The following is a 27,404-nucleotide window of genomic DNA, read 5'->3' as shown; positions in this document are numbered from 1 at the left end:
AATCTAACAGTTAAATTCAAGTTAGACATAGACATTCAGTATTTACACAGAATAGTAAAACAATATAAATATTTTGAGAGGCAATATGTATGGCACCGAGGTTAAGAGTGAGGGCTCTGGAGCCACACAGCATTTTCTAGTTCTCCCAATACCTAGATGTGTAATTTCAGGCATGTTAGCCAGTATCTATCCTCCTGTCTATGAATGGGGGAAATAAGAGTAAGTATGGCCTGGGCCATGGGGCTCAGTGGTTGAGTGTCCACCCATGACCCAGGAGGTCACAGTTCAATTCCTGGTCAGGGCACAAGCCCAGGTTGGGGGCTCAATCCCCAGTAGGGAGCATGCAAGAGGCAGCCAATCCATGATTCTCATCAATGATGTTTCTCTCTCTCTTTCCCTCTCCCTTCCTCTCTCTAAATCAATAAAAACTTTTTTTTTTTCCAAAAAGTAAGTATCTGCCACAGGACTATTGTGAAGATTAAATGAGTTAAAATCTGTAAGTGCCTAGTTGTGCCTGACATGGCTTAAGTGTTCATTACTATTGTTAATTACTAATCAAGCTCCCCTCGCCCCACTAAAAGGCAACAGAGTACCAAAAAAAACACACAAAAAACAACAAATAAAACCTGCTTTTGTTTTTCCCTTCGTTCATTTTTGCCTACTCAAGTATATTCGTTACAAAAGGAATTCTTAAGTATCAGCCCAGAACAATGTCATAAGGAAACAGTAAATGTAGTTAAATCATTTCCTCACTTAGGCAGCTTCTGCTAATTCTGGCCATATTGTTTTCTGTTCTGCCAAAACAAAAAAGGCTTTCCAGACATTCCTACCTTGCCTGGTCCTATCCCTCAATTATTTAGATGTCTTCCCTCAATGCTTTCATTAACAGTCATCACACGGCTTTTATTATTTATCTCTAAGACAAGACTAAAAACTCTCTGAGAGGTCTGTGCCCTCCCAGCCTATCCTTGCTGAATAACAAAAGCCTGATGTCCTATAGATATTCTCAAAAACCTAATTTCATATTTCTACCAACTCTACTTATACATCAATCATCCACAAATAGAAATGTTTTCATAAAATAAGCACAATTCTTAATATACTACCAAAAATTAAGTCTATGAATACCTACACTTCGCTTACCATATGACCCAAGTAGTGGGACCTTTGTAGTCGGCATTCCTAGCTCCCATTACAGCGCTTCACACCACATTGGGCAACTAACAAAAGCAATCAGCATATGTTGGTGGCATGAACTTTTAAAAATGAACTCCAAAACATCTCTTGAGAACTGCAAATGTCATACACCTGAAAGTAATATAATGTTACTAGAGGCCCAGTGCATGAAAATTCATGCACTGGAGGTGGAGGGTCCCTCAGCCTGGCCTGCCCCTCTCAGAGTCCGGGAGCCCTCAGGGGCAGGATGCCTCCATCATACCTCTGCTGCTGCCACTGCCGGCAGCACAAGCCTCGGCTGGCCCTGGTTACCTGAGCCTCAGGCGGCCCTGGGCGGCTGGGCAGCCGCCATCTGAGGCTTGCCTGTGCCGCAGGCCGGCCCTGGGCAGCTGGGGGGCTGAGGGGACTGGGCACCTCCATCTTGTGGCTGTGGGCGCCGCCATCTTTGGGATGTGACAGTCAATTAGCATATTACCTCTTTATTAGATAGGATAGCAACTGTCTCTATATACTGTAAAAACGCCTAAGCAATGGTTACAACCGAACGACCAGAACGAACGGACGACCGGCTGGTAGCTATGATGTGCTCTGACTCAGACCTTGCTGCTGGGGCTCTGACAGCTTGAATCTGGTTCACCCGCACCCCAGACCCAGGCAAAAGGGAGGAGGGAGTCTAATTCCTCATGGAATCAGCTGTGCCTTAGCTTGCTGCTGGGGCCAACCTCCCTCGGTCCCTCCCCCTGGCAGGCCAGCCGCCCCAATCAGCCCCGATCGCCAGCCAGGCCGAGGGACCTCACCCATGCATGAATCTGTGCACTGGGCCTCTAGTATTTCAATAAAAAATAAATTAGCCTGGCCAGCATGGCTCAGTGGTGAGCATCAACCTATAAACCAGGAGGTCACTGTTCAATTTCCGGTCAGAGCATATGCCCAAGTTGTAGGCTTGATCCCCAGTGTAGGGCATGCAGGAGGTAGCCAATCAATGATTCTCTTTCATCATTGATGATTCTCTCTCCCTCTCCCTTCCTCTCTGAAATCAACAAAAATTTATTAAAAATAAAATAAATGGGACATGGCTACTTTCTCCTATGGAAAAAACAACAACAAATGCACATATAAAGGCCACATTGCAGTACAGTTTGGATTTTAATTAAGGCAACCTCCAAAGTCTAGAACAATAAGAGGCAAAGCAGCAAAGAGAGACTAGGCTTCCTACATTTTACCCAGTCTTTTCTCTTTGCTGTTTTAGGATCTAGATGTGAAAACAACTTATTTAGATTATTGAAGAAGTTTAAATTACACCCTGTAATAAAAAGCAGTTGCAAACACACAATATCAAAGGCCTCCTCCAATTTAGTGATAGCTTCTATTGTTCCTGCCTTTAAAATATATATATTCTCACTGAATGAAACAATTTGTGTACTAAAACTAACCAAAAAAAAAAAAAAAAATTAACAAGTATTTTTCAAACACCGCTCTTTACGGTATACTTCATTCTGAGAGAGGCTAGGAAGCCAAGACAAGTGGAATCGGAAAACTGAGACAGATAGTTAAATAGCCGTTTGCAGCCATCATATATAGATATAAAATGACCCAATATGTAACATATTTTATTTAATATGTGAAAGTGCAAAGAAAAGATAAGAGAAATATCCAACAAAATATTAATGACAATTCTCTCTCAGTGGTAAGATTTTGCTTTCTGCTTTGTGAATGTTTAATATGTCAACTGCTTTTGTTTTGAAAACAAAGGACATTATGCGTTCTTTACATTTTAGAGCTGATTGGTTTATATTAATTATGGATATACTGAATAAATATGTCCAATACATTTTTCTAAAATGGGCAAAAAAGATAGAACCTGCACTAAGAGAGCTAACAAATTATCTTCCTTTAGTATTTCTTCCCCTAAGTAAAGGTATTAAACTAGGATGAAAGTCAGTGACATAAAACTGCTATCAGCAAGAACACCAGAGGATAACGCCTCAGCAAGAGTTAGAAGGGTTGTCAGTAAGTGAGAAGGATAGTAATATGCTATTTGCTACCAAAAAAAAAGGGGGGGGGGGGTCCGGAGGGGTTAAGCCAGGCATTCCTGAGACTCCAAGCCTCATTTTGCTCTAAAAGAAAGCAAGCATTTAAACAAATGATTATTTTGTATATATTTCAAAGATATTTGGGGAAAAAAAGATATAATGAGAAGAAAAATTACATATAGCAGATGATGAGAGAAAGGTAAAGCAAAGTCAATTTACTGAATACCTATGAGCCACCAATTGTTTAAGGTGATTAGGGATATAAAACATAGACTTAAAATATTCCCTTTTTCCATTAGGTTGTCTTTCTTATGAGATATTTGACAAGGCAAGAAACTTCCTGAAGTAAGGCAGTAAGAAGGACCCCACAGCCAGACAAAAGAACCACTGAAAAAGAAATAATGTGTTACTTACTCGAACTTGCTGGGAAAATGGATAAATAGCCCAGAATAATTACAGAGTAATTTTTCCCCAAATACCACTTCAGTATTTTCCAAATATAAAGAAAACAATGACAAGAAATGACAGGTAAGTCAAAAGGATCCTCTTTTGTTTGTCGCAGTAACCATAAGACACATAATCCTTAGTTGTTCTCAGATCCAGAGCTATAAATATAAGCTCCACAGTAGGTACTTGTGAAAAACTACAAAATCTGCAAAAAAAATCACACTTTCAACACCAACAGGCCATTAATTTTTGTTCATACAATCAACCAACCCATTATTGACAAATGCTGAAAGTCATCTGCATTTTGGGAGTCAAGCAAGATGGGAAGAAGCAGAGGAGTTTAGATGATATGCTTGGAGCTCAGCAAACACAATTTTATTTTTATCACATACTAAAATGCCTTGCTCACACACTCCAAAGTAATCAAATGCAATAGAAGTTTAAAAACACTGGAAAACAAAAAGAAATACACCTAACATCTCATCTAGAAGAGGGTGCAACCCAAGTAATGCCCTTCTTTATGACCATAAACTTTATCCCAGCAGAAGAAAAATGGAAGAAATGTGGGGACACCTTCCGGAATTTCCACTTCGTAAGTTGCCACATGAGAAGTCATGAAATATTAAATAATATTGTGTCAGATATAGAAGAAAAAACAAAGTATGTTTTGGATCTGAGGAAAAGGAAGGGAGACAAAGGTTGCTTTAAGACAGGGGCAGAAGGATCCCGATGTAAAAAGGTCCGCAGCAAAGGCAGTGGCCAGTAGACAGGCCTGTGCTAAAGAAGGGGCAGTAAGGATGATGGGCTTCCCCAACCCTGACGCTGAGGGACATCCTCCCTAAAGGAGAGAAGGAAACTGACAGTGTGAGACCCTCCCTTTACATACCCGTTCCAAAAGTCCCTCTAAAGGACAAAACTGGTTTCAACCAACTCCGATTGAGTAAATGTAGTATCATTTCACAGGCAACTTTACTCCCCACCCCAACACACACACACACACACACACACACACACACACACACACACACACACACACACACACACACACACACACACACACACACACACACAGCTATAGCTCCAAATCCTGACACTAAGTGCCGCTGGTACTCAAGCTGATCTCAATATATTTTACTGACCTCTTCTTCCTTTGCTGTATAAGCCTCTTTATCGTCTTATTGTTTACCATCTTACATTCCAGTAACTGAGTGTCATTTAATCAATATGGACATGTAACGTAAAAAGTAAGCATTCCTGTCTTGGGGAAAAGGAGGGGAAAACTGGCTGGAAGGCTTCAGAAAGAGGGAGTAGGAGGCAAATTTCATGGACTGTGCCTATTCCTGGTCATTGGTATAGACAGGCACTGGAACACTCATCTCTATTTGTAAGATTAAGACTGTGTGTTATTTTCTTTGCTTTTATAGTACTTTTTAAATTAAATATTTAGTAGATATGTAGCAGATATATTTATGAAATATATGTCAAGTTTAAACAATAACAAAACAAAAGCCCGGGTACTCCCCAGCCAGTTACAGAAATGACTCTCACCCTGCAGTTCCACTGATGACCCTCCCAGATCTCTTTGCCCACCATCCCCCCTCTGAAGCATGCTGAATTTTGTCATTATTACCTTACTTTTCTTCACAGTTTTACCCCATACATGTGTTTATATGGGGTAAGGAATACAGAACACAGCTTTGCATGTTTTGAAATTTATATTAATACTAGAGGCCCAGTGCACGAAATTTGTACACAGGTAAGGTCCCTAGGCCTGGCTGGCGATCAGGGCCAACCTGTGGGGCAACCGGTGGGGCGATTGGGGGGGGGGGGGGAAGGCCCGCTGGCACCGCCTTGGCTGGCCTGGGGCCTGCGGGCTGGGGGCTGTCCTGCATTGAGCATCTACCCCCTGGTGGTCAGTGCATGTCATAGCGACCGGTCGTTCCACAGATCATTCCACCGTTCCGCCGATTTGCATATTAGGCTTTTATTATATAAGAAAATACATGAGCGGCCTTTGCAACTTGTGAGGCTGTAGTTTATGTATGATTTCTGTGTGTGTGTGTGTGTGTGTGTGTGTGTGTGCGCGCGCGCGCATGCGCGCGCGCGCGTGTGTGGTGCAGTAATTTTCTTCTTTGCTATATTCTATAATACATATGAACCATGGAGTTCTGGTAAGATGGCAAAGTAGGTAAACACTGTGCTTGCCTCCTCCCAGGACCACAGTTGTAGTTGTAACAATTACAACTAAAATCTAGAACAATCAATGTGGAGAACCCTCTGAAGACTAGCTGAACAGAAGTCCTAAACTAAGGAGTAAGGAAGAAGCCACAGTGAGAGTGAATAAATAAGTAAATAAAATATAACATGATTAATTTATCTAGTCCCTTGCTGATGGATACTGGGTTGTTTCGAGGTTGTTGTTTTTTTGTTTTGTTTTGCTCTAAGAAAAATGAGTGCTTGTTAGGAGTTTAAATCTTCAGCAGTTTTAGTGACTCCCAAAGGAATGCACTACTTGGTAGAGGTTACAAAAAGACATATGATTGAGCATGAGTAAGATACACAGTTCACAGAATGAATCCCGACAAAGGACAGGTTAAAAGAAAGTAGACATCCCATCTTTCAGGTCAGAGCTCATGGTTAGAGGCGGACAAGTAGTAGATGGAGAGCTGGGTTTATCCTACTTCTCCAGCCACACTGTGAAGCACTTTGGGTGCTATGTCATGAAATTCACACTTTAGTCTGATCTAACTATAATTAGCCCTGGCTTATCCCAGGAAAGACTTAAGGAGATCTCATTCTGATTCAAGGCTAGTGCCTCTTAACCCTTTTGGGGGACACAGATCTCTAAAAATGTAATGGAAGTGATTACTCCCTCCCAAAGAAAATGCATAAGACATTTTTTTTATTTTGCATATAATTTCAAGGGACCATCTTGACAGACACTCAGAAGTCTATCCACAGGCTCCAAGAAAAGAAACCAAACTAAGATGCAAGTGAGAATTAGGTAATACTAATGAGAGAAAAAATATCTAAAGACTTAAAGAATAGAATACAAAATTCTAACCACTTAACCAAATAGAAACAAAGTTCATCAAAATGCAGCAGGCGACTGTGGTAAGGAGTTAACTAGACAATAAAAAATGCTGCCTATGTGGGAGAAACTTGGAATATAATAGGATATTATTAAACAAAGCCATTTGTGTATGCACTCGGGTCTCAAAAATGTCAAGGCAGTAACATTTATCTGTGCCATGGAAAATATTCCCTCTGAGACCAGAAAGTGCTTAAATAAAACTGCTGCTACTCAGTTTTCAGATCTGGCACATTCCCTAAAGTACCCTTCACCCTCTTCTACTTTTTCATAAGATATCTTTTGGCAGGAACATTCCATCTGCAATCACCTATAATCCCTGTGAGCAGCAGTTCAGGCCAGCTTGCCAGCATAGAAGTCTTTTAATGCAGTGAACACATGTGGCTATAGCAAATTCATTTCATTTTTTCAACAATTCTAGGTTCAAAATGCATGCTCTCTCCCAACCTTAAGTCCAATGTTTCTTTCTTTTTTTTTTTTAAAGCCATTAATACTTTCTAAACATAGCAAGTGGCTCACTTAAAAATCTCTCATTTAAAAAGCATCTGGATTACATATTAGTCAAATTACTAATAAATAGCCATGTTAAAAAAAGCAGAAATAGAAAATATTAGTAGAAAACCGAAAACGCCAAAAATCCTAGAGGAAAAAGATTCTGATACAATCAGATAACTAGCTTTCCAAGAACAAACACCTTTCAAGGAACCACAATTACTCCAAGCCCTGAGCCATGACAAAGTAAGTATTTCGCTAGAAAACTAGCCCTACTTTTTCCAAGGCCAATTCAGCGAAAGAGCATTTTTGTTCCAGTAGATTAATGGTAATTTAAAAGTCAAATTTCTCCTGCTGAACACTTACATGCAAGAAGCAATCTACTATAGCCAGATGAAGGTGAGGAGTACCTATATCTAGTCATAGCACAAGTTCTAATAAGCTACAATTCTGAAAATTTCCCCAAACTTACTGGATGTTTAGTTTATAATTCTATTTATTCCTCAAGGTCTAGCTAAAATGCCCTATCATCTATGAATCTTACATGTGTCCTTTGCCAAACTCACGTTTGCACTTTTTAAAAAACCTTTTTTATGGCAATTATCACTTTCATCACCTTTACTTTGTACTGAGGTTATGTTATTATATCTTATCTCTCCTATCTCAAACTAAAAACTCCTTGAGGGCAAAGTCCTATGGTACATACAATTCTGTAATCCCTACCGGCACACATTATAGTAGACTCTCAAAAAGGAAGGGAAAGACAGAAAGAGCAGGGCAGCCTGGTAGTCCAGAAATGTTTTGGACAAAATATGATGGAAAAACCATTGGTAGTTCAGCACTTTGCTTAAGGTGGTCCACAGACTGGTTTACATAGGACTAGTACATTATATCCAGACCTACTTTAACCAAATTATTAATTACTTTTAATAATAAAAAACAGCCCTAGCCGGTTTTGCTCAGTGGATAGAGCATCAGCTTGCGGACGGAAGGTCCTGGGTTCAATTCCAGTCAAGGGCACATGCCCAGGTTGTGGGTTCGATCCCCCGTAGGGGACGTGCAGGAGGCAGCCAATCAATGATTCCCTCTCATCATTGATATTTCTCTTTCTTTCTCTCTCTCTTCTCTCTCTCTCCCTCTCCCTTCCTCTCTGAAATCAATAAAAATATTTAAAATAATAATAAGAAGAACCAGGCAATTCTTATTTAATGTTTTATCAAAAGACATATCAAGCCCTAGCTGATTTGGCTCGGTGGATAGAGCGTCAGCCTGTGGACTAAAGTGTCCCGGGTTCAATTCCGGTCAAGGGCACATGCCCAGATTGTGGGCTTGATCCCCAGTGTAGGGCATACAGGAAGCAGCCAATCAATGATTCTCTCTCATCATTGATGTTTCTATTTCTTTCTCTCTCTCTGAAATCAATAAAGATATATTTTTAAAAAGACATATCAATATTTTCAGTGGTTCTGGAAAGATTTTTTATGGGTTATAAGCAAGAATGGGTACATAAGACATAGCCTCACAAATTCTAAATTTTATGGCCCTATCCTAAAAAGGTGGTCAACCAGAAATCTTATTTTCTTCCCTAGTTTGTTATCTACCACAAGTGAAAACATCTGAAATCTTTCATCCAGAGTGAATAACATATTTGGGTAATTTTACTTTTCCACCCTAAACTGATGTTATTTTCTATACAATCAAAATAAGGTAAAAAAGAGAGCTATGTATCTTTAAAAAGTGAGATCTAACACCTTTTTTTAAAATTAGCCATCAATAATCTCTTAAAGAGCTTTTAATCCATCTGATTAAAACAAAACAAAACAGCAGTCAGAAAGTCAAGCAGACCCAGATCATTTCTCATAACTACCCAGAACTAAAGAAATTTTACCACATACTCTAATAATTTTATTCTCCTGGACAGTCAATGGATTACTGTTCTTTTATAGTCTACTAGAGGCCCAGTGCACAGGGGGGTGGAGGTGGGAGGCCCTCAGCCCAGCCTGCACTCTCTCCAATCTGGGATCCTTCTCACAATCCAGGACTTCTGGCTCCCAACCGCTTGCCTGCCTGCCTGCCTGCCTGCCCCTAACCGCTTCTGCCTGCCAGCCTGATCACCCCATAACCACTCCCCTGCCAGCCTGATCGATGCCTAACTGCTCCCCTGCTGGCCTGATTGCCCCTAACTGGCCTCCCCTGCTGGCCTGGTTGCCCCCAACTGGCCTCCCCTGCTGGCCTGATTGCCCCCAAATGCCCTCCCCTGCAGGCCTGGTCCCCCTGCAACTGCCCTCCCCTGCAGGCCTGGTCCCCCCACAACTGTCCTCCCCTGCAGGCCTGGTCCCTCCCAACTGCAATCCCCTGCTGGCCTGATCGCCCACAACTGCCCTCCCCTGCTGGCCATCTTGTGTCCACATGGGGACGGCCATCTTGTGTGTTGGAGTGATGGTCAATTTGCATATTACCTCTTTATTATATAGGATAGTCTTTCATGCTAAAGTCACTCATATGTGGAATCTAACAAACAAAATAAACTGATGAACAAAATAGATCCAGAGACACATAAGCATAAAACAGACTGCAGACTCTGAGGGAAGGCAGGTGAGAGTGGGGGGTGGGGGAGGGTGTGATGATCAACTAAAGAACTTGTCTACACTAATAAAAGAGAAACATGCAAATTGACCGCCACTTCTCGACACCCACCAGCCAATCAGGAGTATGCAAATTAACCCAACAAAGCTGGCGGCAGCCCCACCCCCCAGCTGCTCCAGGCCTCTGGGCAGCACGCATGCAGGCGCGAAGCGGCCAGGCAGGGCGGGATGCCTGCTATGAGGGGGAGGGTGGGGGGTGGGGGTAGCTAGCTACAGGAGCGGCACTCTGGCTGGAGCCAAGATTGAAGGCTCTGGCCGGAGCAAAGACTGAAGGCGGCGGCCAGAGCGAAGGCCTGGGTCTCGGGTGCCGGAGGAAAACCGGTGCCGGCAGCCAGGGGAAGGAAGGCCTATTGCACGAATCTTCGTGCAAAGGGCCTCTAGTATGCATAACCCATGGACACAGACAATAGGGTGGTGAAGGCCTCGAGCGGTGGGCAGGGGCAGACTAGAAGGGGTCAATGTAGGGAAAAAGGGGACATACAGTATATAATACTTTCAACAATAAAGATTTTTTAAAAGAAATAAAAATATAATAATTAATAAATAATACAATTATTAAATTAAAATAATAGTAAAGTATAGAGTGGTAAGTGGTAATACCCAAATACTCATGTATTCTGATCACAGCAAGAAGGGATGGAGGAAGAATAGAAAAGTGAATATAACTGATAGAAAACAACATGTACTTACTAGTCGAGTTGCCTTGCATCTGAATGATGCACTTGGACTCTTTGCTGGTCTCTCGAGAATTGAAAGGCCGCACTCGCACAGCCACCTTCACTGAGGCTCCCGACATCCTGATGGTCTTGTTATATAACTGCAGTCCAGAAATAAAGAATCAAATCTTCTTTTGAAGTTATGTCCAAGTTTCCTTTGAAAATAAAAAAGTTCCATAGAAGGCAGTCAGAATTAAAGAAAGCTTGGGCGAAATTGAGCATATGAGCTACTATCTTCTATCTTAGGGATATTTTTGTTTCCATTTCTAAAAACCTCATTCCCTGTAAGTCTTATATTCTCAACAGTAAATTACCAATTAGAAAATTAAGACTGAAATTTGTTTTCCTACTCCATTATCTCTTTACCATACCTAAAAAGTCCCTAACCTTAATAATTTAATTTAAAAAAATGTAACTGCAAAATAACAGGCAACTAGCTTACTCTGTTTTTCTTACACAAGTACATTCCCATCTGCAAAAATGACTTATTACTTTAAAGAAATGCACTGAACTTTCTGTATACTTCAATTCCAGCTTAAAACATTCAGTTATATGATGTATAATAAAACAGCAAAGGACAGAGTTCCAGCTCACTCCTTTAACTTCTATGTATTCAGAGATTTCTTCAACTTAGATGGACCCTTTCATATGTATCTCATTTGACCCTCACGACTATCCTGTACAATAAGCAGAGAAGACTCCAAGAGACGGAGGTTCTATCCTCTGACATGCCACTGACTCATGGCAGAATCAAATCACTACATTTTATTACTGAATGAAGCCACAGGAAAAAATGTGAACATTTTTCAGAGGAATAGTTTCCCTCTCAACAGAACAAAACAGACACTATTCTGTGAAAAGAATCCATATAAGTAATTTCCACAAGAAAAAACAAATCTCAATCTGTACTCTATCCCGTTAATCTTCTATATATATAAAAGGCTAATAGGCAAATTGTCCCCTTGGGAGTTCAACCAGGACAGCGGGAGTTCGATAGCTTGCTATGATGTGCACTGATCACCAGGGGGCAGCTCGGAATGAAGGAAGGCCCCAGCCAGCAGCCAGCAGCTGGCAGCCGGGGAAGGAAGGGCTGACTGGCAGCCGAAAGGAAGGCCTTGGCCGGCAGCCGGAAGGCCCCAATCGGCCCTGATCACTGGCCAGGCCTAGGGACCCTGCCCGTGCAGGAATTTTGTGCACCAGACCTCTAGTATAAACATATTCAAGAACCAAACAAAAGAAAAAAGAAAAACACTTTTGTGTGCAATTAGCAGGGAACCACAACAGAACTTAATTTAAATCTGACCAGTTTTTCTCGACATAACTAAGTAGGAATGCTAACCTCAGTTGCAAAACTATAAAAGTTTTCCACAAGAAAAGGCATAAAAAAAAAAAAAGCTACTCTCTACTTCATTACCTATCTTATTTTCTCAACAGCATCATCACTATTTGGAAGTCTTGTTTTTTGAAACATGTCTATTGTCCATCTCTCTCACACCACCATCAGAATGTTCACAGATCTTATTCACTAGCACTTAGAACAGTACCCAATGAAAGAACTAAGTAAATGTTTGTTGAAAGAATGAATTAATGAATTATATTTCCCACTTGTAAAAATTGTCTGTTAAAGTCCTTTGCCTGGTTTACTGACTTTTGTTTTTGTTCCAAATGATTATAGTATTTATTAATATTGATCTTTTCATATTTGCTGAAATGCCTTTGCCAGTCCCTTTCCTATTTTATTTTACATTAAAGATAGCTCTTTTTTAAAAAAAAATTTATTGATTTCAGAGACAAAGGGAGAGTGAGAAATAGAAACATAATGATGAGAGAGAATTATTGACCAGCTACCTCCTGTACATACCACACTGGGGATCAAGCCCGTAACCCAGGCATATGCTCTGACCAGGAATCAAACCATGACCACCTGGTTTATAGGTTGATGCTCAACCACTGAGCCATACCAGCCAAGCAGATAGTTCTTTTTTTAATATATTGAACATTTATTGTAATCACATTTTTCAATTTAGAGTTTTTAACCCTCCCAATCAATTTGGCATGATCTAAGTTAAGTACAGTACTTAGCCAAGAGAGAATGAATGAAGCAGTCAGAAAAAGACAGAACACATTTCAATCTCTAGAGTTCATTTTGATACACAGCCATCATCTCAACATTTAACATGTCCCATTACTTTCTCCCTCAAACTAGCAATCTCTGCCAATCTTCCTATTTATATCTGGCCCCATACCATAAATCTTAAGAGTCTATCTTTGTTCCCCTCTCTTTGAATTATTTTATTAGTGTTAACATTATTAATGAAATGCCATATGAAAACTTTAAAAACTAATTTGCATTTTCTATCTCTTCCTTCCTCTCATTCCCATTGCCATTACCCCAATCTATGTTCTTATTACATCACGCTTAGCATACTTGGAATAGCGGAACTGATCTTTGAGCTTTTAGGGGTTTCTTGTGTGTGTGTTTTTAATGTTTTTATTTATTTCAGAGAGAGGAAGAAGGAAGGAGAGAGAGGTAGAAACATCAATGATGAAAATCACTGACCAGCTTCCCCCTGCACGCCCCCAACTGAGGATCGAGCCTGCAACCCAGGCATGTGCCCTGACCAGGAATCAAACCCAGACCTCCTGGTTCATGGGTCAACATTCAACCACTAAGCCACACCAGCCAGGCAAGCTTTTAGTTTTAATTAGGGTTGGTAAAATAGAATCGTACGAAGGTCTTTTGAAACACACATGGTGACAGAAACTAGACTCTGGGTGATGAACATACATATGTAGTATTACAAAGTTACACACCTGAAACTTATATGATGTTATTAACCAATGTTACCCCAATAAATGCAATTAAAAAAAAAAAAAAAAGCAAATGAGCCTAAACTCCCTAGCCTGATATTGGACAGTGTTGAGATAGGCCCCAGGTATGGGTTAATTTCCCAAAGATTATGTTGCAAATCTCCAGCTGAGAACCCTTCTTTATGCAACTGTGTAACCCTGCTGTAATATTACTCTTTCCGAAGCATGACTTGCAATTTCACTTCCAAACTCAAGAACTTTCATTTCCCAGTGCTTACAAAATGAAGATCAAAGTCAAGGTACTCTGTGTTCTAGTCAAGCTTCTTTCTTATGCCACCCATATTGTTCTTTCACTCCTCCTAACAATTTCTCCTACAATGGGCATATGAATTTTCATTTTCTCCTCTATTTGACAGTTTAGCTCCAGTCTTACCTCTTCCAAAATGGCTGCCCAAACGTTCCAGGAATCACTGGTATTTCCTGCAGCATTTATAGCCCCCAACACATTGTGAGAACACTATCCTTTTACATGACTGCATTCTATCTTGTATTGTTCTTTAAGAGCTTCCCAAAGTAAAAATCCTATTTTCTCAAAAATCTCTTTGAACTTGGGCTTCTTAAAAAAATGGCTATTTCCAAGTCTAGGCAAGAAATTTCAAGATGATCCTGGAACATGTTAGTATGATCATAAGCAAGAAATCTGTCAAAGATGAATAAGGTCATGGCAAAGGGACACAAATGCCAACTTAAAGGGACTCCAAAGATGGGATAATTAAGATATAAAAATACATACATACATAGTACAAATAGAGGGAAAAACATCAAATATATAAATTCATGAGTTTATAATACCTTAAAAAAAACTCATTATTTTGCAGACCGGCAAATAAAACAAAAGAATTGGGCACATATCCAATTTGTATATCCTGTATAAACTATATTCCAGCCCGGCCAGTGTGGCTCAGTGGTTGAGCATTGACCTATGAACCAGGAGGTCACGGTTCAATTGCCGGTCAGGGCACATGCCTGGTTGTGGGCTCTATCCCCAGTGTGGGGTGTGCAGCAGGCAGCTGATCAATGATCCTCTTTCATCATTGATGTTTCTATCTCTCTCTCCCTCTCCCTCTCCCTTCCTCTCTGAAATCAATAAAAATATATTTTTTATAAAACAAAACTATATTCCAGAATAGCCAGAGTCAATGTGGGCAAGTTCTTCTTCAAAGAAAAATTCCAGCTAATAAATGCAAAAGAAATGACAGAATTAGAATGTCACCATTTTCCAACCTTACTGATATAAAGGCTCTCTGCAACCATCATCACTAGCTGCTAAAAAGCCTTAGATGAAAGTTTGGTTGATGTGGGAACATTACAGTGTATGGATTAGGCGACAACATCTGAATCCGATTGAACATTACTAAAAGTGGGACACCTAGGTGGGTTATGCTCCATGTGCTACAACAGGAAACCCAGCAAAACCTATTAAGTACTTTTATCCCAAACCCTTAAAAAAGAAAAAAAGAAAAAAAAAGCTGAATAGAATCAAGCTTCAGATCTAACTACCAGTTTACAGGACATAAAGGAAGCAAAGAAGCAATTTAAATGACACCTAAAAGATACAATCAGCCAAACCCAGAATATGGAAAAATCTACAGGTCAAGTCACCCAGTTTCTTCAAATAAATGGGAGAGGAGGCATAATTAAAGAAACTTATGTTAGTTGTCAACCAAATGCAGTGATTTTTTAATCAAGAAAATCTGTAAAAAGATATATTTTATATAATCATAGAAGTCTAGACATAGACTGGGTATTAGGTGATATTAAGGAACTGCAAATAAACAAAGGCTGAAGCCTCCTTGCTGGGTTTTAGATATAAAGTACATATGCATTTGCAACTAGGAAGCAAAACTCTAAGATATGTAATATTCTAATGTCCCTATACATATACTTCTCAAAATACTGTGACTCCTCTTCCTAGCTTTCCTGCCAGCATTTCATTCAACATAACACAACCAAAGTCAAAGTATCTCTCCACCTCCCATGAACAACACAGGTCTTCCATTTCTTTTCTATTTCTTTTACTGTTCTCACCATCCTCCTGTGCCACACAGGTCAAACAGCTGTTTCCTCTATCCATCTAATCAACTGCCAAATCACCTGGCTTCTACCTATAAAATCCTATTTCTTCCACCACTTTCCCTTTTAGGGCCTTCAATACTTCTCACCCAAGACTGTTAACCTTCTTAACCACTTTCTTTCTTACTCCTACCCAACCGTACTGCACAATACTGCCATTTTCATTGACTCCATCCATACTACACAATATTGCTAGATTCATCTTCCTGAAGTACAAGTCTGTTCATATAATTGTCCCCTTAAAGATCTACTGTCTACCAAGCAATGATGGAACTCCCCGCAGTGGCATTCAATGTGTTCTACAACATAAACCACCTATTTTTCCTAGCCCACAAAACACTGCCTTACATCCACATTCCTTAACCACCACCCACCAGAGGGCTTCCTAAAAGTATCTAATGTTTTTGTGTCCCTGTGCCTTTGTTCCAACATTCCCTCTACCCACTTTGTGCTTCCTCCTCTTCAGTTCTCAAAATCCCATTTATTTTTCTGGGACCTTCTCATATGCTACATCTCTAAAGCCCTCACAGATTCGCCCCACTCCTCAAACCAAATGCAAATGCTTCTCCATTTAATATTGTTCAATTCATTAATCCTACCCAGGGCAGAATAAGTTACTTTTCTTATCTCTTCTGTAGATTTTAAGTTCCTTGAGGACAAGAACAGAATCTTAGTCATGCTTCTAATCCCCCTTATCACAGGGTCTTGAATATATAGAGCTTAAAATATTTTAGTTGAATCCCTAGTTACTGTGTGTCAACAGAGTGATGGAATAAAAAAAAAAGTTGTTCCAAAACACAGACAGGAAAAAGGATAAACTTAATTTCAAATTTCTTCCTAATTAAAAAAGTTAACAGTCATTCTTTTTTGAAAGTGATACGTACATTTTAAAATTACTTTCCCTAAACAACCTGAACCTAAATATTTTTTTCTGCTTTAACTGTCCTGTAATAAAACTTCAACCATCTCCACAGTGAGTTAAAACTTTATACAGTGCCGAAACCGGTTTGGCTCAGTGGATAGAGCGTCGGCCTGCGGACTCAAGGGTCCCGGGTTTGATTCCGGTCAGGGGCATGTGCCTTGGTTGCGGGCACATCCCCAGTGGGGGGTGTGCAAGAGGCAGCTGATCAATGTTTCTCTCTCTCATCGATGTTTCTAGCTCTCTATCCCTCTCTCTTCCTCTCTGTAAAAAATCAATAAAATATATTTTAAAAACAACAACACTTTATACAGTAATAAGAAACTACAGTTAAGTGGACAATTGAAAGTGTTACTCTGTTACCATTATAAACAGTATCTCTTTTAACGGAGATGTCCATCAAAGCATTACAGCTTCAAAACTTCCTGATCCTTTTTTAAAAATGGTTAATTATATAAATTTGAAATCGAGTTTAAATTGCAATGACAAACAATAATCACAGACTATTTTAAAGAAGTTATATAAAAACAATAAAAAGTAACCTAAAAATACATTTTCCAAATTTTGAAAAGCCAAAAGAAGAAAGACAGGTAGGAAAGGCAGCCATACATACTCTGAGTCACCTACACAGCCTCAGTTCTAGACTGTTCCTCTGACCACTTTTCCTTCCTTATGACATACAAATAGAAGCCTCAGGAAAGTGGAATGGAGCAAAAATTCCAGGAGCATTCACTAACAATAAAGGAATAAACATGTAATAAAAATAAAAACATTTAGAACTAATTCATTTTAATTTTTCTAAATATTTGCCCAATTGCTTAATTTTGATCTTGTGCAATTCTCACTTGTCTTCAGAGGTACCCTGGATTATTAGGAACCTAAGAGGAAGACTAATTCTCAAACTGACCTTCCAGCAAAGTGAACAAGAACAAAATAATACTAGCCATTTGTAGGCCATAAGCATCTACAGACACAAGCAGCGGACTTTTTAATTAAATTCAAAATATCGTGGCAGTTAACTGGCTAGTTTTAGTTGGTTTGTTTTTGTAATATCCCTTTTCTATAGAAAACAGCCAGTATTATATTCCTAAAACAGAGGTCTGCTCATGTTCAATTGGCTCCCACAGCCTCAGAACATAAACTAAAAATTTAAGGGCCTCCACAATTCAACCTCCTTTCCTAGTCTCAGTTTTCACTGCCCAATTTTAGCCTTCTTCTCCACCATGCACCCTCTTACTACACCAAACATTCAATTTGTGGAAGCCCAATCTCGCTTCTTACCTATTATAAATCCATATCTTTTGAGGACAAAGTCAAATGTCACCATGAATCAGGAAGCATTAATTCATGCATTCCTTAGTGTCCCCCTTTCTGAGCCAAAAGTCATATCTTCTTTTCTCTTTGCTCCCGAAAAACGCTGTAATACCTCATTTTTCTATTTATTTCATTTTGCCCTATGATACAGTCAGTAGTTCACTTAACTGTTCTACACTGATACTTTATTCAGTACATGTTTTTCACAAGTGAAAATAAAATTTAACCAAGACGTAGTCTTTTAAAATCAATATTCGTACAATTTGCTGCACAAGCAAGCCTATTTAAAAGATAATATTTTCCACTAAATTACATTTCAAAGAATGTATTATAACTTGAATGGGTACCCAAAAGTATCGGTAGGTAGTGAGTCCATTTTGAGATGCTATGAATATTTCCTTGTTATTATAAGTTTTGCATCTCTCCATCTAATATTTTCCATGAAGACCAAGCATGTTTTAGGATCCAATAATACTGTGTCACTGACCATGGCTATACTGATAAAATGGCCCCTTGCAAAATGTAAAAATTTATTTGTATATGAATTACCTGTCTATTCTTGGTTTCTGACTCTATAGACAAAAATCAGCCATGAGCCAAGCTGTGAAAGCTTAAAATGGACCACATGTTAGAAAAACTTCTTTCTGCCTCCCAACCCAATGCTAAGAATCAGACTGCACCGGACGAGTCACCTGGCAGATTGGATTTTCAGTCTCAAATGGGGCTACAATTAAGAAGTCAAGGATCCTCCTTTGCACTGATAACATGATTTTATTCTCATAAACCAAAAGGTGCTCAAGAAAACAATAGCTCCTATGGCTTAAAACAAACTATTCTAAGTGAGAGCGATATTTTTTCTTTTCCCTTAAAAGTTGGGATAGTTAGTTCATTCTAGTCTCTGAAGCTACATCCTATCATTTATTCTGGCTGATCCACAGGGAACTCTGCTACTCAAATCCCAACAGAGAAGTTCTCTATTGTCAAAGTGGATGACAACATGTACTCCAGGCTAAAATGAGCTAAAATTTGGCATGAGTCAAGAATTATTGTGAAATCTGCCCCTGACTACACCTATCTATATCTGGGCAAGAATGCAGGTCAAACTTTTCTCTGTGTCAACAATGTGTCGATCTTGCCACAGGATAAACCGGTACCCAAAGGTTAATAGGTCTGTTTTTGTTTAGGTGACAACATAGAATACAAGTAAGTACTCTAGGCTCTCACCAGGGTTAAATCATGAGGTTCTGCCGGGATACTCAGATTTGTCTTTATAGAAAGTTATACACCTGAACCACATTAGTCATATCTTTCACAGAAAAGACTTGTTATATTTTAATGCTGTATTCTCAGTTTGGAAAGTGAGTGGATTACTTTTTTTACAAAGGTCTTTGAAGAACATTTCTTCCTTTTACTTAATGACCTGTTGGAAACAGTGTGTACATGCTTGTATCAAGATGACTATAACACTTTTCTTTTAGAAAGTCTCTAGAATTTATTATCAGAAAAAAGTTTTTCTTGACAAACCATTAGGCTTCTTTTACCAAAATGAAAATTGTATTATTTATCTTTCCCTTTTACCTTGGATTCCAAAAGTTTCACAACTAACTACAATAACCATGTTAGACAAATTGCTGCAGTTGGTATATATTTACTTTTTCCTTCTGTTCCATAGATTTTTGTTTCTTTTTTTTCTTTTTTTTTTTTCATTCAAAATAAATTTCTTATTTGATTTCAGAGAGGAAGGGAGGAGAGATAGATAGAAACATCAATGATGAGAGAGAATCATTGATAGGCTGCCTTCTGCACACCCCCCACGGGGGATCGAGCCCACAACCCAGGCATGTGCCCCTGGCCGGAATCGAACCTGGGACCCTTCAGTCCGTAGGCTGACGCTCTATCCACTGAGCCAAGCCGACCAGGGCAGATTTTTGTTTCTTATCCATATTTTAACAGCCTCATTGTATATATGGTATTTGCAGTAAGCTGCTCAAATCCTTTTTAGATGCAGTAAGTGCTATAAATTATAAAGAGAACTCTCCTGTAATAGCCTCGTCTGCTATGTAACATTAGAAATACGGTATGTACTCAAAATTCTGGTTCTTAAAAACAAAAAAGTTATACAAAAATTTGTGTTGAGAGAATTTGATAGCCATGTGAGTGGCCAGAACAGCAGGAAGCCCAAGAGACTGAAACTAGCCCCACCAAAACACCAGCAGACAAAAACTCAACAAGGAGGAGTGAAGTGAGCAATACTTTCGATCCCACAAGGTGTGAAGGGTGCCCCTGTTCTCAGCAATAAAGACCTGGAAACCTGAGCAAAAGCAGGGTCAGTGAAGTGGAGCTAGTCTGTGGTGGTCTTGGGAATAATTAGGAGGCAAAGAAGTAGAAATGCAAGTATCCTTGCAGCTTCTAGAATCTGGTTGTGGGAGGCAGGAGAGAGAATTAGGAGCATATAGAAACAAAGGAGGGATTTCTCTCTCCCCACATCCCCCTTTTGTTCCCCTCCACATCCCTTTTTTAAATTAAGAAAGACATGAATGTTTCTATACTTTATTTATTAGGTACCTACAACGTGCCAGGCTGTTCCAGCAGTCTGGGATAAATCAATGAACAAAACAGATAAACATCCTTGCCATAGAGGAGCTTATATTCTAGTAGGGGGAGAGAGGGCATTAATAAATTATGCCCAGCTGGTATGGCTCAGTGGTTGAGCATTGACCCATGCACCGAGAGATCACCAGTTGGATTCCCGTCAGGGCACAAGCCTGGGTTGCGGACTCAATCCCCATTAGGGGGCATGCAGGAGGCATGATGTTTCTATCTCTCTCTCCTTCTCCCTTCTTCTCTAAAATCAATAAAAAATATATTTTTAAAATAATAAGTTATAGAGAATGTTAGTGATAATATTCTTGAAAAGCATTATGAGGGAGTACTGCAAAGTCAGGGAGGTCTGGAGTGTAGTGGGGAGGAGTGCTGTGCAGGTGCACAAATGAGGTCAGGGTAGGCGTGAAGAGGTGGTGAGACTTGAAGGAAGTGAAGGACTCAGCCAACCAGATTTCAGGGAAGAGTGTTGCAAGCAAAAGAGTTAGAGCAACGGCCATAAGGTGGGAATGTACCTGCTGTATTCAAGGAACTGTGGGGACCGTCTGACGGGGAAAGAGGAGTAACCAATGCATAAGGCCCTAAAATTAGAAGGCAGTGATATGCAGGATTCAGGCCAAGGGATTAGCTGAAGTTAGGGAGGATAAGAAAGAAGGCAGAGAAGTTTGTAAGCAGAGGGAGAGGAAGCTGAGGGAGTTCATGTCTTTTGTTCCCTATGAGGCGGCAGGTAAGGTTTTATGTGAGCATGGAGCAGTGGGAAGGCTTGAGTAAAGTGATCAAGATTTTAGAAAAGCCACTGTGGAGAACCGGGAAGGGAAATGAGCAGAACTGCTTGAAAAGATACCAAAAGGAGACCTAAGACTATACAGACTGTGGTACTAATCCAGTACGATGTGAAGTTTCTCCATGACACAGAGTAAAAACAGAGGGTATGGATGGTAGAAATGATGCAAGGCCGGCACCTGCATAGTGGGTCTTGCAGAATAATAAAGAATAATTAAAAACCGCATAGCAAGAAAATAGCTGAAGCAATGCACCCCAGAAATCACAGTATAGAAAAGGAAGACAAAGAATATAGAAGAGGCTGATGGTCCAGGAGACTTGAGTTGGGAGAACACACAGAAAGAGATTGCGAAAATGAGAGCTATAAATTATCAGAGTTTAAGATCTGACGGCAAATTTGATATCTTTAGTAGATCTGAGGGTGACGATGTGTTAGAAGATGTGGCCACAATTCTGAGTTACTGGAACAGAATGAAACCAGCATTTGCTTGAGCTGAAGTCAAGGAATTTTAAGGTTAAGGGTAGTTAGTTACAAAGTAAGCTCAGCATGGTGGTTACTTACTACTTCTAATGACCTGAGGAAGTCACTTAACCTCTGTTTCAGTTTATTCATCTATAAAATGGGGATAATAGTATCTATCTCATACGGTTGTTGTAAGGATAAAATTAGTGAATAAGTGCAAAGTGCTTAGAAAAGAGCCTGGCATATACCAATAGAAAGAGCCTGATATGATTATTATTGGTGCTGAGATGATGTCAGAAATTCAGATGGGCCTTAGCCAGTTTGGCTCAGTGGATAGAGCATCAGCCTGTGACCTGAAGGGTCCCGGATTCGATTCTGGTCAAAGGCACATACCCGATATGTGGGCTCGGTCCCCAGTGGGGGCATGCGAGAGGCAGCCATCAATGATTCTTTCTCATCATTGATGTTTCTCTCTCTACCTCTCCCTCTCCCTTCCTCTCTGAAATCAATAAAACATATTTTTTAAAAAAGAAAAATTCAGATGGACAAGAGAACTATGTTAAATATCAAAGTCATCAAATACAGCAATGGTGGAGAATGGCATAGTTGAATGATATGCTTTGGCATAAACAATGTGATATTATTTAAAATATTTTAAAACCCATCATTTACATATGACAAAACATATTCACAAAAGCCATAAAAGTACCACTTGAGTCTTAGGTAAAAGTATTATATGGGAGAAAGGCTCTGACTGAAAACCATGGAAACCACCATGGCCTGGGCAGCAGCAGCACACTCAATTGTATTACAACAGAAAAGAGGTGGAATTACCTTACCTTACCATATCTTTTCTAATGATAAAATGTTAAGTTCCTCGAAGGTAAAGAATTAAATCTCTTTATGCACTCTCAATTAATTAGCAATGAATGTCATAAAAGTGAGCATAAACGAGTCACTGGACCATTAACCAAAAAGTCAGAGAGGTACACAACACCTTTTTCAGGTTTTCCTTATCACAATCACGTTTATCTCCTATACCAGTGGTCGGCAAACTGCGGCTCCAGAGCCACATGCGGCTCTTAGGCCCCTTGAGTTTTTAGCAAAGGCCAGCTTAGGAGTACCCTAATTAAGTTAATAACAATGTACCTAACTATATAGTTTAAGTTTAAAAAATTTCAATTGTTGTACTGTTGATATTTGACTCTGTGGACTAATGAGCTTGCCGACCACTGTGTAACCTATACTAATGAGCTGCAAGGAAAAAGCTCCAAATGTATTTATATTTATTCACACCCTTTTGGGGACTCCAGAAATTCACCAGTATCTGTTCCAATAAGGCCATTTTTCCAAGAGAACTACGTGAAGCAGACATGCTATACCTTTCACTTGGAGCCTTGTGAAACTATATCCTCTCAGTTTACAAGACCAAGGAGCTATGCTTATGCCTGGGAAAGACCTGCTGTGATTAGCGACCTGCCAAGGGGCTTACAAAAAGAAGGCAGGGGCCCATGTTGTCCTTGACTTTGTAGCCCGGACAAGACCATAGCAGGGAAGTGGCTAGAAAGCTTTGGCTGTGGAGACAGATACTCTGTTGGCACTCTTCTTGGGAGTTTATTCCCTGCACAAATTCAAAGAGGAAAGACAGTAAAAAGAAAAACTGCATTCATATCTGGTCTTGAAAAGCAAAAACAGTCTGTTCTAAGCCTTAGAAGCTGTACTTTATGGGACAAATTTTGGAAAAACATTCATCAGGGTGGAGTGACACAGACTCATAAAATCTTGCCTCCAATCAGATCCACAATCAGGTCTGATTTTACCAAATGCTGAAATTAGATTAAATTACAATTTTTCAGACTTTTTTGTTTGTTTGTTTTACTAATAAAGTCACTGTAAAAACTCAAAATGTGTATTTCTTAATTGGGGCATGAAATTTTAAAACAGACATTCTGTACTTCTCTCATATTAATGCAAAAAAAAAACCCACTAGTTTGTTGAAGCCAGTTTTGATTCAACCAAGTTTTAAAAGGAAATCTTAATAATAAAAAGGAAGTGTTACTTTTCTTAGAAAACCTTATTCAAATTTTTTAAATTTTTCAACGTAAGTTATAGGAACTTATTCATTAAGAAACGGAGTTTGAATGAAAGCAAAGGACATAAAGGAGGTGGGCATGGCACTCTCCTGGGCCTGTCCACATCCAGGAGGTGGGAAAAGACAGATTACAGGTTCCTGCTGAATTCCGTTAGTAATCACTTCCAGATCTGCTCTCTGATGCCAACATGCGTGCAATCTTCGTATCCCATCCTTAAACAGTGCGTTAACAACCCCTCTGGTCCTATAACCCAGCAGCCACACCAAGTTAATTAGAAAGCATCACCGCACTTCTTCAAGAACTCGAGCTGAGATTATATTATGACTAAGCCACGCTGACAAAACGCCAGCCTTTCAGTGAAACATCCACCATGATACCACTTCTTGAGAGCTATTCCAATCCAATCACCAGACCTTCCTTAGGCTCAGACAGACCCATCTGGGACACAAAGCAACACGTTCAATGTCAGAAGAACAGCTGCCTGGAACAGTGAGCAAGGGATCTGTCGACGCTCTAATTTCAGCTCCTCCAGATTCCACAAAGATGACAACCTGCGTCCTCGGGAATGCTGCCGCAGGCCTCTCCCACTGTCAGCACATCCCAGCCACCTAACCACTCTGCACGGGAGCTGCCGCGAAAACCCACCCCTCCCGTGCACGGCACCGAGGCCTGCATCCCCGGGCACCGGCCTGGACAATCCTGCCCTCGGCTGCGGACATGTAAAGGCATCCCCGAGCGAGCCTCCACCGCCTTGGCCAGAGAAGATGGATATGGAAGAAACTCGGTATTTCACCCCAACGAGAACGGAATCTTGCAGACACTTTGCCTCGGCAGCTCAGGGAGCGACCCACCGAGGAGAGAGCGTGATGTTGGGGTCCAATTCTGGTCGCAGGGCCCGGATGGTTGGGTGCTGCCCGAACAATGACGAGCTCGCCGGCGCCGCCGCCCCACCCCCACGGCGTGGCTCCTGGCAAGGCTCGCCGCCCAGAAAGCTGCCAGGGCTGTCAGTCGGTGCCTTCAGCCACAGGACTTGGCTCCCAAAGGTTCTGTCGGCTCATCCTCCCAACATGGCTGCCCGAGTCATCCCGGCTGCGGGCGCCGACCACACAGCCCGCCGCGCTGGCCAGCCGCCAGCGAGCCCCCTCCCGCCCGCCCGCTCCGCCCGCTCCCCTCTCCAGGCCCGGCGCCGTCGGCTTCCCCGCCACCCGAGGCCCTTTCCTGCCCTCGTCCGACATAGGGGCACAGCCACATGCCTAGCGGGGCCCCGATGCCCACCGTAAGGGGGAGAGGGGCCGGGGGCCATCAGTAAGGTGGGGAGGGGGCGAGCAGCGCCGAAACGGAGCAGCGCCGTCTCCGCGGGGCTGCAGTGCGCGCAGAGCGGCGGGAGCGGACCGACAGCGCGGGCCTGCTGGCCGCGGGCACAGCCGGAGCTCGGCAGCTCGGGGGAAACGGAGGGTTGTGCGGGGCACTGCGGGGACCAGCAGGCCGCTGCACCCAAACCCGGGCTCGCCGCTGGCCCCGGAGGGTCCCCCACTCCCCGAGGGCGATGTTCCCCACCCCACTCGGTGCCTCGGTGGGGAAGCGCCCTCAGTGCCCGCCGCTCCCGCCCCGCCCGGCGCTTCCTCCGCTCCGACGCCGCCCGGACCCCGGCCCGGCGCCCCTCCCCCCGAGACGGGCCCTCCCAGCCCGGCGGCAGCAGCGCCCACCGTCCGTCTTACCTCAGCCGCGCTGCGGACCGATGGGCGGGCGGGCCGGGTCAGCAGCCGCCGCGGCGCGCGAGGGTGCGGGGGACCGAGCACGGACGCTCCTCAGCGCGAGCAGCGGCCGCCGCGAGCCGCAGGGCACCTCCTCTCAGCCCCATCACGCAGCGGCCCGGTCCCGCAACGAGGGCCACGGAGGGCGGGAGAGCGGCGGGCCGGGGCGCAACGACCAGCCGGCGGCGGCGGCGGCGGCGGCGGCTGCGGAGCAGCTCGGACTCGCGCGGGCGCCTGCGAGGACCGCCGCCGTCTGAGTGCCCCGCGTCAGTCCTCGCGAAGCTCCGCCCGCAGCCGCCTGCGCGGGACACCGCCCCGAGCCCGGCCGCCGCGCGTCACCTCGGCCCGCCCTGCGCACGCGACTGGCACGGACAACGGCCAATCGGAGTGCAGAACTCGAGGCGGCCGGCCAATCGCAGGGAGAGCTGAAGGGGGGCTGGTGAGAGCTGCAGAGGCGCCGGTGCGCCCCCTGGTGGCCGAGAAGCCCGCTCGGGTGCGGGGGCGCGGGGTGGGCGAAGCCGGCGGGCAGAGTCCCCTCCCCAGTGACCCCAGAAGGGCGTTAGTCGCCGCGCCTGACCAACCGGATGATCCGCCTTGTAAGGGGACAAAGCTGGGCGAAGCGGGGCGGGGCAGGTGGGGTGCGGGGGGAGGCGGGCGCCTGCGGAGCAGCTGGGATGAATGTGGGAGGCGGTCGAGCGTGCAATCGTCGTCAGTTTGGGAAACGTCTCTCACCGCGAAGCCGCCCAGCGCGGTGCAGTCGGAACTGAAACACGCGCAGGGCTGGGTGTCTTCTCCCGCAGAAGGCTTCCCGGCCGGTTCTCTCCGAGCCCGATCACACCTCCCACACGCCACCTTGGGAAGAAAGGCGGGATGAGTAATGGAAAACCATGACTTAGTGGGCATTCAACTTGTCTCCGTGGGAGACAGCGCGCTGTGAGGGCCGAGAAGAAAGGAAGAAAATGCTTTGTATGGCCCCTGAGTGAACGAGCCGAGCTCCACCCTGGGAGATGCCCTTGAAGGAGGATTGTTGGAATTCAGAAAGCGGGAGAACACAAGAGCTCCAGGAGCGATGTTTAAAAATCAGATTCAGATTCAGCTCAAAAGAAAAGGCCCGCAACTGTTCATGAACGGTCCAATTCAGTGCTTAATAAAATATAATATTCAACCGTAATGTGTGCAATTATCATGCCAAGCCACCATTATTTTATAAGGTTGTGAGATGCTTTTTTATTTACTAGCAGAAGCTGGAAATAAAATTGGAATCCCTCCCTTGCCCCCCCCCCCCCCCCAATTTAATACAGTATTGGGTGTGAAAAAGCCTTACTTATAAGCATAGACCAGCAATTTTCAACCGGTGTGCTGCAAGAATTTTAAAAACATGCAATACCTGACTGTTTAGTCAGGGGCACTGACCTCTTTTCCTTTAGATTGTCAAAAAAATAATGACAACAGCCAACACAACAATAGCCATCTGGTGTGAATGAATCAAAAGTTATACCTGTGCTGTTGTTTTTTTGTCAGATCAGCAAAGAAATATATTTTTTGATGTGTTGCAGAATGTTAGTAAATAGTTTATGTGTGCCAGGAGATGAAAAAGGTTGAAAATTGCTGGCATAGAAACTAAAACATCAAAAATAATTTTCTACACTTATGATTTTGGAAAATTGCCATTCAGACTTAAAGTTCTCATACTCTGCATCTAGTCAATATTTATTGAACATTTATCATTTTATTTAGACTTGAAATTCCATCTATGCAGATTTGACATAGCTTACACTGCGAAATACAAACAATAAAACTGTACAGCATTAAAATAGGAGCAATCTACTATATATATAAAAGGCTAAGCAACCAGCTGACCGGCCGGTAGGTATGACTTGCACTGACCACCAGGGGGCAGATGCTCAACGCAGGAGCTGCCGAGATGCAGTGA

The 27,404-nt window shown here is 42.3% G+C and overlaps 1 protein-coding gene across 3 annotated transcripts in view; it reads right to left on the bottom strand.

Moving 5' to 3' along the window:
- KIF1B (kinesin family member 1B) overlaps positions 1-25,730 on the bottom strand; it is a 140,130-nt gene extending 114,400 nt beyond the window's left edge. For all 3 annotated transcript variants that reach the window (XM_054721227.1, XM_054721225.1, XM_054721226.1), the window contains exons 1-2: positions 25,436-25,730; positions 10,575-10,755 (exon numbers count right to left, since the gene is read on the bottom strand). In XM_054721227.1, the coding sequence (XP_054577202.1) occupies positions 10,575-10,680 (106 nt within the window). In that variant the 5' untranslated portion in view covers positions 10,681-10,755; positions 25,436-25,730. The remainder of the gene's footprint in view (positions 1-10,574; positions 10,756-25,435) is intronic.
- Between the last annotated feature and the right edge of the window lie 1,674 nt (positions 25,731-27,404).

The sequence above is a fragment of the Eptesicus fuscus genome, chromosome 9 (genome assembly GCF_027574615.1).
Source record: "Eptesicus fuscus isolate TK198812 chromosome 9, DD_ASM_mEF_20220401, whole genome shotgun sequence".
Taxonomy (NCBI): Eukaryota; Metazoa; Chordata; class Mammalia; order Chiroptera; family Vespertilionidae; genus Eptesicus; species Eptesicus fuscus.
This window is presented reverse-complemented; position numbering and strand designations above follow the sequence as displayed.